Raw genomic sequence first — 16,819 nt, 5'->3', positions numbered from 1 at the left:
GGCGACGAATCTCTACCGCCTGAACATGATGCCTCGAATTACAGTGCTGCCCCATAGCGGTGGGGTGGATTTGCAACTATTTATTTTAGTTTTTTAATAAATATATATATCTTTAACAAATAAAACAATCTGACATTAAATACATTATATATAGAAAAAAATAAACCAAAGTGTGATGATGAATATTAGGTACATTTAAAGCTTTGTGTTGGAGTACCACTTGAAAGGCAGCAGGGGGCGCTTTGTACCTTTTAACTTGGTGATCATTGATGACAGCTGTGTTGTGAACTTGGGATGAATGAAGGTAAGTTAGTTAGTACTAGTTATTTGTAAAGATGTTTCTACACCAGAGTCACAAAGCGCTTCAACAATTAAACAATACACATAAATGTATACTTTTAAAGGTATTTATTTATTAAGAAGTAGTATGTGACACATTGTATATCATGATAAAGGTTAGGAATAACCGGGCAGTAATTGAATTGATCTAATTATTTATTATTTATTATGATCTTTTATTTAATTTACATTTAAAGATAGAAACAAACATGAGTGCATCGGTCCTTGAAAGAATATGTTCGACTTCCTTATGATAAAAATAATATATTAAAACATTATGAAGTAAAAAAACCCCAGATACATTTAAATGTACTGTATGAATACATGAAATGTACATATATATGTTTGTTTTTAATCAATTTAATACTTTCACTATAGATTTTCAATTAGCAAATACAATTTATATATTTGCATTTTAAGACGTGTGAAGCTGTTTAAAAGGTTTACAAGCTGCTCATTATTTTTATCTTAAAGTTTAAAATACTATAATAATAATAATAATCTGTCTAATTAAAAAAATTACTTCATATTTACTTTAATACAAAATTCAATTTAATTTCAATATAAATGAATCGAGTTATGTTGATATTAGGCGGAAATAATTGTTGGAGACGAAATCTGTTCAGAATTATTATTAAATTCACAAGATGATGAATTAAAATACTGCAGTTGTTTACAATATCTTTCTGAAAATACTCATTAAAGTCCTTACTTGCAGAAAAAAGGAATAAAAACATATTTTAAATTCAACTTCTTGTGAACGGTGTGAACTACAAAGTCTCCCATGTTTGTTCTTTGTTTCATTTTAAAATAAATACTACGATAAAAGTGTTCATTGATTCTCCATGTCATGTAAAATTCAGGTTCTTGGAGAAACAGCAGCAAATATTTGATCATATTCAGTTGAATGTATTGATAAATTCTAAACAAGTAAAAGTAAATCCTTTTCATTGAACCGTTGATCCACGAGGAACATTTTATTTCTAAACCAATGTTTGAGGAAGACATTTATTTATTGAACTCTGATTTTATTTCAAATTAAAAATAACTACGAGGAACAGAAATACGAGCCACGGTGACGAGAAAACCTGCCGATGAAAAGCAGATCATTTCATAGGGAATTTATTTATATTATTATTTAAAACCACAGATAAGTTTAAACCTTCAAGTCTTGAAATTAAATGACTGACAGGTTAATTCTTGTGAAGACTGGGCTGCAGGCAGGAGGGAGTTTTTTTAATGGCTGTCTCTGAAAGATTTAATTTATATTTTCTTATTTTATGGAACATTTTTACTGTTTTTCACTGCACATTTGGGCCAATTTTAAAACCAATTTAACGTGTTCTTTTATTTACTTTTAATCAAAGCTACACAAATAATAACATGTCATGTGATGATCTTCATTCTATAAAGTATATATCAGTTAAAACATATATGAATATTTCTCACTGTTTCGTGCTCTAGGCAGGAAAACGTTCGACCTAAAGTGTACGAACACAACAATAATAACAACACAAACTCAAACTAAATAACAATAATAACAGTAAATAGATTATTAGAAACTTGTATTGCCAGTGTTGTTTAATACAGATTAAAATAATCCAATAAGATGAAACACACATACAATAAAACGCAAAATATGTCATAAACACTGAGGGCCACAATTTTCACAAGAGTTAATATTTGTTGATTTTTTTTTAAATACTTGGTTTTTCTGAAATTCAATAGAACATTATTTTAATGGAATATTATCAAATAATGCTAATGCAGCCTAAAATAATGTAAAATTACTCAGTTTTGGACATTTAAACTCTTCCCTTGATTGACAGGTCTCTTGGAAACCATTGTTTTAACTTTATTTACGCTTTTTATAAAATATCTTGAACGTATTTTATTTCAATCCATGATATCGTGAATACTTTCTAAATACATTACCTCCTCCTGCCCTGGAATATTGTTACTAATGGTTCAGAACGTTCTTTCATTCAACGACCAAAACAAGACCGTGACGTCATTGGCATCCTTGTGACGTATCCGCGTAGCCCCGCCCCCTCGCCTATAACCCCCTCCGAGCGCGAGCCTTCATCAGAAACACTTCACGTCAATCATGTCGTACATGAGGATCGTTTCCAACCTGACCAGGGTCCACCCGGTCCTGGTCTCCGCGAGGTTCCGGTCCACCGTGCCCTCGCCCAAGACCCAGGAGGAACTGGACGAGCTCGCCGTCGAGACGCAGCCGCAGGAGCTGATCAGCAGCAACAGGCGCGCAACAGTGGAGCGAGTCAAGAGGGCGGAGGTGGATTTTAACAACACGAGAGAAGCTTATAGAAGCAAAGACAACATGGAGCTGCTGAGAAGTTTACTGGTGTTTAAGCTTTGTACTGTGGACCTGCTGGTGGACAAGAACAAGGAGGTGAGTACAAGTACTGCAGTTTCTTCTTCCGTGTACAAGTACTGCAGTTTCTTCTTCCGTGTACAAGTACTGCAGTCTCTTCATCCGTGTACAAGTACTGCAGTCTCTTCATCCATGTACAAGTACTGCAGTCTCTTCATCCGTGTACAAGTACTGCAGTCTCTTCATCCGTGTACAAGTACTGCAGTCTCTTCATCCGTGTACAAGTACTGCAGTCTCTTCATCCGTGTACAAGTACTGCAGTCTCTTCATCCGTGTACAAGTACTGCATTACATCCGTGTAAAAGTACTGCAGTCTCTTCAAGTACTTCATTACCTGTGGATCCGTGTACAAGTACTTCACTTCTTTCTTCATCACTTCCATATACAAGTACTGCAGTTTCTTCATCACATCCGTGTACAAGTACTAAAGTCTCTTCATCACATCCTTGTACAAGTACTGCACTTTCTTCGTCCGTGTACAAGTACTGCAGTCCCTTCATCACCTGTTGATCCGTGTACAAGTACTTCATCACATGTTGATCCGTGTACAAGTACTGCAGTTTCTTCATCACCTGTTGATCCATGTACAAATACTGCAGTTTTTACACATAGAGTTTGATATTCCAATTCCAATAAAACAAAAGTAAGTTTTCGAATTTCGATATTTTGTAATTTATAGTCTTTTAAATTCAATATAAAATACAACAGTGTCACTAAAATACCAAAACAACACTGAGCTACTGGATCATGTTCTTCTATGTTGTCACATGATCATCTGCTCGTTGCACGATTGGCTAAAAATAACTCTGGAATTAGAAAATGAAACTCGTTTAAAAAAACCCTTTGTACTAGAAACTAGAAACTTAAAAATATGGAATTCAAAACATTTATTTTTGAACTATTGGAATAAGAAAATTAAACTCTATGTGTAAAATAAAAATCATAAATTTGGAAAATATTATCACTTTATTAAATGAGTCAATATTTCAATTAGGGCTGCACGATATATCGATATAAAAATATTGATATTGCGATATTGTCACATGTGATATGCATCGAAAACATGTGATAATTTATATATTTTTTATTGTATAAATCAATCTTTTCTTAAATGCTCACTTCGACCAATCAGTGTCACGTTCTGTAAAGTTGTCAATTTGTACTTCTATGTCTCGTTGTTGTTTACGTCTCCGTCCGTCTGTGAACTGTGCGGCGCAGCTTGTTAGGCTCGGTTGCTATGGTGACGCGTCTTGGCTTAGTATATCCACGTAAGTAATACTAACTTATGATCTAGTCAAACACTAGTGATCCAGTGAAGTAATACTAACTTATGATCTAGTCAAACACTAGTGATCCAGTGAAGTAATACTAACTTATGATCTAGTCAAACACTAGTGATCCAGTGAAGTAATACTAACTTATGATCTAGTCAAACACTAGTGATCCAGTGAAGTAATACTAACTTATGATCTAGTCAAACACTAGTGATCCAGTGAAGTAATACTAACTTATGATCTAGTCAAACACTAGTGATCCAGTGAAGTAATACTAACTTATGATCTAGTCAAACACTAGTGATCCAGTCACTCGTCTCTTTCAACCTCCTTTGTTAAAGCAACATATTGTAAGAACTTTTCATCTCGTCTCAGTTGTTTTCTTATAAGATCGTGAACTTCCAAACAAACCTGTCCGTCTTCACCGTATGCTAACGAGCTAAGTTGTTAGCGTCATTTATAAAGTGTTATGTGTGCGTCTTCACCGTATGCTAACGAGCTAAGTTGTTAGCGTCATTTATAAAGTGTTATGTGTGCGTCTTCACCGTATGCTAACGAGCTAAGTTGTTAGCGTCATTTATAAAGTGTTATGTGTGCGTGTACAAGGATTTATTATTGATTTGGTGATATCACGATGCGCCGGCGGCTCCTCTCTGATGTCGCTCAGTTTGGCGGGAAACCGATGCAAGTCCTGCTAGACGGAGCGTTATAAGTTATATTTTTCGACACCGAAGCGTGGAAATAAATGAAAACGTTTCCCTTAAACCCCTGTACTCGCGGCTACATTTTTAGGTGAAAGTAAAAAATATCGCATTAATATCGATATCGCACTTATTTCCTATATCGTGCAGGACTAATGACTTTATGGAAATAATTTCGGAACATTTTCCAACGTTTAAAAACAAAAGATGTCGATATAAAAAGTGTCAAATATTGACGACTCTGATCTCCACAGCTGATGGATCTGTGCAAGAAGGTGTTCGGCAAGAGGGTCTTCGAGAAGCTGATGAAGATGACCTTCTACGGTCAGTTCGTGGCGGGCGAAGACCACAACGCCATCAAACCCCTGATCCAGAAGAACCGGGCCTTCGGCGTCGGCGCCGTGCTGGACTACAGCGTGGAGGAGGACCTGACCCAGGAGGAGGCAGAGAAGAAGGAGATGGAGTGAGTAACTGATATATACGTGCCGGCACGCTCGGACCCCGGAGTTATGTAATAACCCTGTGAGCCGACGGCCAATCAGAATCCTCGCCTTAATTTAAACCATAGGAATCTGTTGCACAACGAGTTTACAGTAAAGTAGAAACATGTGTATGTTCTCGCTTAGTACACAACAGATAAACAACTTCTCTTTATCATCAATTAATCAATGTGTATCAATTATGCAGTAAAATTCAATAGTTTAACAAAAAAACAACTTTAATTTATAACTACAAACAAGTTAAAAGTTAACTTTTGAACGTATTGTATGTACACTTCACTGAATGTATGTAGAAACTTACAAATATATATATTTTTATTAGTTTTGTCATTATTCTCATTCTGTGTCTCACGATTGGCTGAAAGTTTGATTTAGAAAATCAGAAACTTTTATTGCCACTTTATTGTATTAATGCATGAATAACATTGTATTCATTAATACAAGTATTAATGAATACAATGTTATTCATGCGTTAATACGATGTTATTCATGTATTAATATATGTATTATTGCATTATAACAATGTTATTTATGTATTCCATACAATGATAATAATGTATTAATACAATGTTGTTAATGCATTATTATCGTAATATAATACATAATAATAATACATTATATTATTGCAAGAGTAACGTCGTATTAATGCATTAATACAATGTTATCATAAGTTAATAGATAGATAGATAGATATAAAATATATTATTGCATTAACAACATTGTATTCATACATAAATAACATTGTATTAATGCATTATTAACATTGTATTAACGTATAATAACATTGTATTCACGTATAATAACATTGTATTAACGCATTAATACCATTGTTTTAATACATTAATAACGATGTATTAACACATGAATAACTGTGTCATGCTCGGCTTGTTTTCCTCTCGCTCACTGGTTGTGCAACATTTATTTTTCCACCGGAGACCAAACGTCTCCTCCATTGGTCGCTAAAGACAAACCCCTGCAGCCTGATTGGTCGAGAGCTCTGTTGGTTCCAGGAAGTGCCCCACGCGAGGCGTCACATGCAGGATGCCAACAGTGTTATGTAACTTCCTGACAGGAACACGAGCTGCTTGTGCTCGACTCGCATGTGTTTGATCGGGTTTTTATCGAAGGAGGTCATCGAAGCACGAAAACAACGTAGTGAACAGTGATTGAGCAACACGAGCACATTCCACACATTCAGACCTTTGTGTTCAAATAAACGACAACAATTCAAATCAAAAACATTGTAAGTAAGTAAGTAAAGGTTATTTGTAAAGATCTTTCTAGACCAGGGTCACAAAGAACTTTAACAATCAAAAACAAAGTAAGTAGGTTACTAACTAATTAACTAAGTAAGTAAGTAACTAATTAAGTAACTTAATAACAAAGTAGCCAAGTAAGTAAGTAAATAACTAAGTAGCTACGTAACTAAGTAAGTAAGTAAATAACTAAGTAAGTAACTAAGTAAGTAAGTAAGTAAGTAACTAAATAAGTAACTTAATAACAAAGTAGCCAAGTAAGTAAGTAAATAACTAAGTAGCTAAGTAGCTAAGTAAGTAACTAAGTAAGTAAGTAAGTAATTAAGTAACTAAATAAGTAACTAAATAAGTAACTTAATAACAAAGTAGCCAAGTAAGTAAGTAAATAACTAAGTAGCTAAGTAACTAAGTAAGTAAGTAAATAACTAAGTAAGTAACTAAGTAAGTAACTAAATTACAAAGTAGCTAAGTAAGTAAGTACTGTAAGTAACTAAATAACTAAGTAGCTAAGTAAGTAAGTTACTACGTAACTAATTAAATAAGTTTGTAAGTAAGTAAGTGAAGGTTATTTGTAAAGATCTTTCTAGACCAGGGTCACAAAGAACTTGAACAATCAAAAACATTCCACACGTTCAGACCTGATTTGTGTTCAAATAAACGACAACAATTCAAATAAACAACAAGATCACACCAACGCAGGAAACGATTGAGTCACTAAAGAGATAAAAGTCTGATGACTTTGACTCAGAGTTCTTTAGAAACATGTGTCAAGAAGATGCAACTGGAAAAATATGAAGTAAAATGACATATTTATTAATAAAAACATTTACATTTATCTTCATTTATAGACTGTCAGTGAAAAGAACAAATAAATAATATACAAAAAGTAGATAAACGCGAAATGAATAAAAACCTAAATAATTAAATGTGCATATAAAACACAAGTCAGTAAGTAAGAAAGAAAGTAAGTAACTAAGTAACTAAGTAACTAAATAACTAATTAAGTAAGTAAGTAAGTAGCTAAGTAACTAAGTAAGTAATGAAGAAAGTAAGTAGGTTAGTAGCTAAGTAACTAAGTAAGTAAGTAAGTAACTAATAAAATAAGTAGGTAAGTAGCTAAGTAACTAAGTAAGTAACGAAGAAAGTAAGTAGGTAAGTAGCTAAGTAAGTAAGTAACTAAGTAAGTAACGAAGAAAGTAAGTAGGTAAGTAGCTAAGTAAGTAAGTAACTAAGTAAGTAACGAAGAAAGTAAGTAGGTAAGTAGCTAAGTAACTAAGTAAGTAAGTAACTAATTAAGTAAGTAAGTAAGTAACTAAATAACTAAGTAGCTAAGTAAGTAACTAAATAACTAAGTAGCTAAGTAAGTAAGTAACTAAGTAAGTAACTAAATAACTAAGTATCTAAATAATTAAGTAAATAACTAAGTAGCTAAGTAGCTAAGTAACTAAGTAAGTACGTAACTAAATAACTAAGTAGCTAAGTAAGTAAGTAAGTAAATAATTGTATAACTAAGTAGCTAAGTAACTAAGTAAGTACGTAACTAAATAACTAAGTAGCTAAGTAAGTAAGTAAGTAAATAATTGTATAACTAAGTAGCTAAGTAACTAAGTAAGTACGTAACTAAATAACTAAGTAGCTAAGTAAGTAAGTAAATAAGTAGCTAAGTAAGTTACTAAGTAACTAAGTGAGTAAGTTTGTAAGTAAGTAAGTAAGTAGGTAAGTAACTAAGTAGCTAAGTAGCTAAGTAAGTTACTAAGTAACTAAGTGAGTAAGTTTGTAAGTAAGTTAGTAAGTAAGTAAGTGAAGGTTATTTGTAAAGATCTTTCTAGACCAGGGTCACAAAGAACTTGAACAATCAAAAACAATACACAGTTAAAATATTTACTTTTAAAGGCCGAAAAACAAGTTAAAATGTATCAATAAATGTAGGTTTACACACATAAATACACAGAAATAGCATCGTCTACATGTTTAGTAACTTATGTACTTACCTAAGTACATGTTTAGTACTTTATGTACCTAAGTAAGTAACATACTGTAACTTTGAACGTGAATCAAACTAAAAATCTATTTTGTTTTTCAGTGCCTGTGTGTCTGAGGCCGAGAAGGAACGTCCAGGTTTGTGTTTTATTATGTTTTATCATAAGTTTCTCTAAGTGAGTCATTGAAATAAAATACTTTAAAGACTCTCGACACATATAAAGAACAAGTGCAAATAAAAAGAACACATTTAGTTTTTCTATTTCTTGCCTTAGATTCTTGTAACTCAAGGTTTTCCCGTCGTATCGAGACTTTCTTCTCTCAGTCGCATGAGGTTCAAGTTCCTCCTGTGAGCTCTGACCTGAACAGAAGCTTCACAGTGACACCACTGATCAAAACTCTTATCAGAGACTGAGATAACGTCATGTTAGTCATGTGACCAGAAACAGCTGAAACACATCAATCAATACTTTAGTCACGAGAAAATACTGGGATTTTTTCATATTCAACAGCACATTATTGATTGAACATGATATTTGTATTTGATTCTTTAGATTTTATATAATACTTTATTTCTATCTTAGTTATTTTAGGGGTTTTATTTCCACAACGTTTGAATAAAATAAAACATAATTCTTTTTTGTCTTATTTACAATGAATGTGTAGATATTACTACATTTGTACATTTGTTCATTTTCGTATTGCAATTTAACGTCCGGCCTCTAGATGGCAGCAGTCATTACGTCCTCAAGGAAGAATGATGACTGAGGACGAGAGGATACAGTGATGACAGAAGACGTGAGGATACAGTGATGACTGAGGACGAGAGGATACAGTTATGACTGAGGAAGAGAGGATACAGTGATGACTGAGGAAGAGAGGATACAGTGATGACTGAGGATGAGAGGATACAGTTATGACTGAGGATGAGAGGATACAGTGATGACTGAGGAAGAGAGGATACAGTGATGACTGAGGATGAGAGGATACAGTTATGACTGAGGATGAGAGGATACAGTGATGACTGAGGAAGAGAGGATACAGTGATGACTGAGGACCAGAGGATACAGTGATGACTGAGGACCAGAGGATACAGTGATGACTGAGGACGAGTGGATACAGTGATGACTGACGACTTGAGAACACAGTGATGACTGAGGACGAGAGGATACAATGATGAGTGAGGACGAGAAGATACAGTGATCCAACACCAGAGCCAAGTACTGGACAATACTACACATATATACTTGTTACTACACTATCACAACACCAGAGTCAAGTACTGAACAATACTACACATATATACTTGTTACTTCACTATCACAACACCAGAGTCAAGTACTGGACAATACTACACATATATACTTGTTACTACACTATCACAACACCAGAGTCAAGTACTGGACAATACTACACATATATCCTTGTTACTACACTATCACAACACCAGAGTCAAGTACTGGACAATACTACACATATATCCTTGTTACTACACTATCACAACACCAGAGTCAAGTACTGGACAATACTACACATATATACTTGTTACTACACTATCACAACACCAAAGTCAAGTACTGGACAATACTACACATATATCCTTGTTACTACACTATCACAACACCAGAGTCAAGTACTGGACAATACTACACATATATCCTTGTTACTACACTATCACAACACCAGAGTCAAGTACTGGACAATACTACACATATATCCTTGTTACTACAGTATCACTATGTATCATAACAGAGTATTGACTATAAACTCCTCTAGTTGTTCAAGTTCAAGGACGACAGAATTGACGACGCGTTGATATATTTTTACAACTTTGACATTAAGTCACACAGTTTGTCGTGTGAAACCGTAAACAACACAAGTTAGTTATACGTTGAGTGTGTATTCTTTCAGACGCAGGTCAGCGCGAGAACAAGTACAAAGCTCATCGCAGGTTCGGCGACAGACGAGGCGGAGTCATCAGCGCTCGCACATACTTCTACGCCGACGAGGCCAAGTGTGACGACCAGATGGAGACGTTCATCAACTGCATCAAAGCCTCAGGTGAGAAGATCCAGGTGTTCTTTAGAGATAACACCTAGATAACAGAGTCGGAGAAGTAGCTTCTACTTTCAGAATCAAACTTTTACTGCCAGTGTAGGTGGTGTCAGTTCACAATAAACACAATGAACACAATAAAACATGAAATGTTTTATATAATAAAACAATATTTTTTTTAATGCTTACATTTTTTTATTTTAAGCATTAAATATTTTTTTTAAAAGAAAACTTAAATTAAATAATTTAATTTGAAAATGTTGATATATTAGTATTGATCAAAAAAGTTACACAACTGCATCAAAATAAGTGACACCACTACATCAAAATAAGTTACACAACTGCATCAAAATAAGTTACACAACTGCATCAAAATAAGTGACACCACTACATCAAAATAAGTTACACAACTGCATCAAAATAAGTTACACAACTGCATCAAAATAAGTGACACAACTGCATCAAATAAGTGACACAACTGCATCAAAATAAGTGACACACCTGCATCAAAATAAGTTACACACCTGCATCAAAATAAGTGACACACCTGCATCAAAATAAGTTACACACCTGCATCAAAATAAGTGACACACCTGCATCAAAATAAGTGACACAACTGCATCAAAATAAGTGACACACCTGCATCAAAATAAGAGACACAACTGCATCAAAATAAGTGACACACCTGCATCAAAATAAGTTACACACCTGCATCAAAATAAGTGACACACCTGCATCAAAATAAGTGACACACCTGCATCAAAATAAGAGACACACCTGCATCAAAATAAGTGACACACCTGCATCAAAATAAGTGACACACCTGCATCAAAATAAGAGACACACCTGCATCAAAATAAGTGACACACCTGCATCAAAATAAGTTACACACCTGCATCAAAATAAGTCACACACCTGCATCAAAATAAGAGACACAACTGCATCAAAATAAGTTACACACCTGCATCAAAATAAGTGACACACCTGCATCAAAATAAGTTACACAACTGCATCAAAATAAGTGACACACCATCATCAAAATAAGAGACACAACTGCATCAAAATAAGTGACACAACTGCATCAAAATAAGTTACACACCATCATCAAAATAAGAGACACAACTGCATAAAAATAAGTGACACACCTGCATCAAAATAAGTGACACAACTGCATCAAAATAAGTTACACACCATCATCAAAATAAGTGACACAACTGCATCAAAATAAGTGACACACCTGCATCAAAATAAGTGACACAACTGCATCAAAATAAGTGACACACCTGCATCAAAATAAGTGACACAACTGCATCAAAATAAGTGACACAACTGCATCATAATAATTAACACACCTGCATCAAAATAAGTGACACAACAGTTTTAAAGTTGTGTAATGCTGACTTGTCACCGACAGGGGGCGCGTCCACTGACGGCTTCTCTGCCATCAAGATGACGGCTCTCGGTCGACCTCAGTTCCTGGTGAGTTTCCGGTTCGATTCTTATTGAATTAATCGATTTCACGATCAATACACTCGATTCTTTCTCTCTTTGTTTGAATTGAATCCACTTGTTAAATTCATGTGGATGTAAAGTTATGTTTTGTTCACGAGGGAATCATTTAAAGAACAATTAATACATAAAATAGTTTGTAAAAAAAATGTAAACTGATTAAAAACTGATTAAATGTTCACAAAAACTCAGAATAAGAAGTGATTTTTATACGTTTAATATTTTAAATTCTCACCAAGTCACAGAAAAACATCAATCAAAGGTTGTAAAGTAAATGTTTTTCATTAACTTTTCAACGAGTCACTTGGAAAAATGGACTTAAATCAAGTTTATTTTGATTTATTTTTAAATGTATTACTTTCTTGTTCAACTCTTCCATCCATCCATCCATCCATCCCTCCCTCCCTCCCTCCCTCCCTATCTATCTATCTATCTATCTATCTATCTATCTATCTATCTATCTATCTATCTATCTATCTATCTATCTATCTATCTATCTATCTATCTATCTATCTATCTATCTATCTATCTATCTATCTATCTATCTATCTATCTCTCTATCTCTCGACCTCGTGAGTAAAATGTTGTTTCTACTGCAGTAAAACATGTTCCTCACGACCTTGTGAGTAAAATGTTGTTTCTACTGCAGTAAAACATGTTCCTCACGACCTTGTGAGTAAACTGTTGTTTCTACTGCAGTAAAACATGTTCCTCACGACCTTGTGAGTACAATGTTGTTTCTACTGCAGTATAACATGTTCCTCACGACCTCGTGAGTAAAATGTTGTTTCTACTGCAGTAAAACATGTTCCTCACGACCTTGTGAGTACAATGTTGTTTCTACTGCAGTAAAACATGTTCCTCTCGACCTCGTGAGTAAAATGTTGTTTCTACTGCAGTAAAACATGTTCCTCACGACCTTGTGAGTAAAATGTTGTTTCTACTGCAGTATAACATGTTCCTCACGACCTCGTGAGTAAACTGTTGTTTCTACTGCAGTAAAACATGTTCCTCACGACCTTGTGAGTAAAATGTTGTTTCTACTGCAGTATAACATGTTCCTCACGACCTTGTGAGTAAACTGTTGTTTCTACTGCAGTAAAACATGTTCCTCACGACCTTGTGAGTAAACTGTTGTTTCTACTGCAGTAAAACATGTTCCTCACGACCTCGTGAGTAAAATGTTGTTTCTACTGCAGTAAAACATGTTCCTCACGACCTTGTGAGTAAACTGTTGTTTCTACTGCAGTAAAACATGTTCCTCACGACCTCGTGAGTAAAATGTTGTTTCTACTGCAGTAAAACATGTTCCTCTCGACCTCGTGAGTAAAATGTTGTTTCTACTGCAGTAAAACATGTTCCTCACGACCTTGTGAGTAAAATGTTGTTTCTACTGCAGTAAAACATGTTCCTCACGACCTTGTGAGTAAAATGTTGTTTCTACTGCAGTATAACATGTTCCTCTCGACCTCGTGAGTAAAATGTTGTTTCTACTGCAGTAAAACATGTTCCTCACGACCTTGTGAGTAAAATGTTGTTTCTACTGCAGTAAAACATGTTCCTCACGACCTTGTGAGTAAAATGTTGTTTCTACTGCAGTAAAACATGTTCCTCACGACCTTGTGAGTAAAATGTTGTTTCTACTGCAGTAAAACATGTTCCTCACGACCTTGTGAGTAAAATGTTGTTTCTACTGCAGTAAAACATGTTCCTCACGACCTTGTGAGTAAACTGTTGTTTCTACTGCAGTAAAACATGTTCCTCACGACCTCGTGAGTAAACTGTTGTTTCTACTGCAGTAAAACATGTTCCTCACGACCTCGTGAGTAAACTGTTGTTTCTACTGCAGTAAAACATGTTCCTCACGACCTCGTGAGTAAAATGTTGTTTCTACTGCAGTAAAACATGTTCCTCACGACCTCGTGAGTAAAATGTTGTTTCTACTGCAGTAAAACATGTTCCTCACGACCTTGTGAGTAAAATGTTGTTTCTACTGCAGTAAAACATGTTCCTCACGACCTTGTGAGTAAAATGTTGTTTCTACTGCAGTACAACATGTTCCTCACGACCTTGTGAGTAAAATGTTGTTTCTACTGCAGTACAACATGTTCCTCACGACCTTGTGAGTAAAATGTTGTTTCTACTGCAGTAAAACACGTTCCTCACGACCTCGTGAGTAAAATGTTGTTTCTACTGCAGTAAAACATGTTCCTCACGACCTTGTGAGTAAAATGTTGTTTCTACTGCAGTACAACATGTTCCTCACGACCTTGTGAGTAAAATGTTGTTTCTACTGCAGTAAAACATGTTCCTCACGACCTCGTGAGTAAACTGTTGTTTCTACTGCAGTAAAACATGTTCCTCACGACCTTGTGAGTAAAATGTTGTTTCTACTGCAGTATAACATGTTCCTCTCGGCCTCGTGAGTAAAATGTTGTTTCTACTGCAGTAAAACATGTTCCTCACGACCTTGTGAGTAAAATGTTGTTTCTACTGCAGTATAACATGTTCCTCTCGACCTCGTGAGTAAAATGTTGTTTCTACTGCAGTAAAACATGTTCCTCACGACCTTGTGAGTAAAATGTTGTTTCTACTGCAGTAAAACATGTTCCTCACGACCTTGTGAGTAAAATGTTGTTTCTACTGCAGTACAACATGTTCCTCACGACCTTGTGAGTAAAATGTTGTTTCTACTGCAGTACAACATGTTCCTCACGACCTTGTGAGTAAAATGTTGTTTCTACTGCAGTAAAACACGTTCCTCACGACCTCGTGAGTTAAATGTTGTTTCTACTGCAGTAAAACATGTTCCTCACGACCTTGTGAGTAAAATGTTGTTTCTACTGCAGTACAACATGTTCCTCACGACCTTGTGAGTAAAATGTTGTTTCTACTGCAGTAAAACATGTTCCTCACGACCTCGTGAGTAAAATGTTGTTTCTACTGCAGTAAAACATTTTCCTCACGACCTTGTGAGTAAAATGTTGTTTCTACTGCAGTACAACATGTTCCTCACGACCTTGTGAGTAAAATGTTGTTTCTACTGCAGTAAAACATGTTCCTCTCGACCTCGTGAGTAAACTGTTGTTTCTACTGCAGTAAAACATGTTCCTCACGACCTCGTGAGTAAAATGTTGTTTCTACTGCAGTAAAACATGTTCCTCACGACCTTGTGAGTAAAATGTTGTTTCTACTGCAGTAAAACATGTTCCTCACGACCTTGTGAGTAAACTGTTGTTTCTACTGCAGTAAAACATGTTCCTCACGACCTTGTGAGTAAAATGTTGTTTCTACTGCAGTAAAACATGTTCCTCACGACCTTGTGAGTAAAATGTTGTTTCTACTGCAGTACAACATGTTCCTCACGACCTTGTGAGTAAAATGTTGTTTCTACTGCAGTAAAACATGTTCCTCACGACCTTGTGAGTAAAATGTTGTTTCTACTGCAGTACAACATGTTCCTCACGACCTTGTGAGTAAAATGTTGTTTCTACTGCAGTAAAACATGTTCCTCACGACCTCGTGAGTAAAATGTTGTTTCTACTGCAGTAAAACATGTTCCTCACGACCTTGTGAGTAAACTGTTGTTTCTACTGCAGTACAACATGTTCCTCACGACCTCGTGAGTAAAATGTTGTTTCTACTGCAGTACAACATGTTCCTCACGACCTCGTGAGTAAAATGTTGTTTCTACTGCAGTACAACATGTTCCTCACGACCTCGTGAGTAAAATGTTGTTTCTACTGCAGTAAAACATGTTCCTCACGACCTCGTGAGTAAACTGTTGTTTCTACTGCAGTAAAACATGTTCCTCACGACCTTGTGAGTAAAATGTTGTTTCTACTGCAGTAAAACATGTTCCTCACGACCTCATGAGTAAAATGTTGTTTCTACTGCAGTAAAACATGTTCTTCACGACCTTGTGAGTAAAATGTTGTTTCTACTGCAGTAAAACATGTTCCTCTCGACCTCGTGAGTAAAATGTTGTTTCTACTGCAGTACAACATGTTCCTCACGACCTTGTGAGTAAAATGTTGTTTCTACTGCAGTAAAACATGTTCCTCACGACCTTGTGAGTAAAATGTTGTTTCTACTGCAGTAAAACATGTTCCTCACGACCTTGTGAGTAAAATGTTGTTTCTACTGCAGTAAAACACGTTCCTCACGACCTTGTGAGTAAACTGTTGTTTCTACTGCAGTAAAACATGTTCTTCACGACCTTGTGAGTAAAATGTTGTTTCTACTGCAGTAAAACATGTTCCTCACGACCTTGTGAGTAAAATGTTGTTTCTACTGCAGTAAAACACGTTCCTCACGACCTTGTGAGTAAAATGTTGTTTCTACTGCAGTAAAACACGTTCCTCACGACCTCGTGAGTAAAATGTTGTTTCTACTGCAGTAAAACATGTTCCTCACGACCTTGTGAGTAAAATGTTGTTTCTACTGCAGTAAAACATGTTCCTCTCGACCTCGTGAGTAAACTGTTGTTTCTACTGCAGTAAAACATGTTCCTCACGACCTTGTGAGTAAAATGTTGTTTCTACTGCAGTAAAACATGTTCCTCACGACCTTGTGAGTAAAATGTTGTTTCTACTGCAGTAAAACATGTTCCTCACGACCTCGTGAGTAAAATGTTTTTTCTACTGCAGTATAACATGTTCCTCACGACCTCGTGAGTAAAATGTTGTTTCTACTGCAGTATAACATGTTCCTCACGACCTCGTGAGTAAAATGTTGTTTCTACTGCAGTATAACATGTTCCTCACGACCTCGTGAGTAAAATGTTGTTTCTACTGCAGTAAAACATGTT

The 16,819-nt window shown here is 35.4% G+C and overlaps 1 protein-coding gene across 1 annotated transcript in view; it reads left to right on the top strand.

The window, feature by feature from the left end:
- The first annotated feature begins 2,433 nt into the window (after positions 1-2,433).
- prodha (proline dehydrogenase (oxidase) 1a) overlaps positions 2,434-16,819 on the top strand; it is a 38,370-nt gene continuing 23,984 nt past the window's right edge. The window contains exons 1-5 of the mRNA XM_087790515.1: positions 2,434-2,752; positions 4,964-5,172; positions 8,549-8,583; positions 10,357-10,506; positions 11,915-11,979. Of these exons, the coding sequence (XP_087646641.1) occupies positions 2,447-2,752; positions 4,964-5,172; positions 8,549-8,583; positions 10,357-10,506; positions 11,915-11,979 (765 nt within the window). The 5' untranslated portion in view covers positions 2,434-2,446. The remainder of the gene's footprint in view (positions 2,753-4,963; positions 5,173-8,548; positions 8,584-10,356; positions 10,507-11,914; positions 11,980-16,819) is intronic.

This window comes from Callionymus lyra, chromosome 5 (assembly GCF_982586985.1).
Source record: "Callionymus lyra chromosome 5, fCalLyr1.hap1.1, whole genome shotgun sequence".
NCBI lineage: Eukaryota > Metazoa > Chordata > Actinopteri > Syngnathiformes > Callionymidae > Callionymus > Callionymus lyra.
Note: the sequence above shows the minus strand (reverse complement) of the source record. Positions and strands in the feature narration are given on the sequence as shown.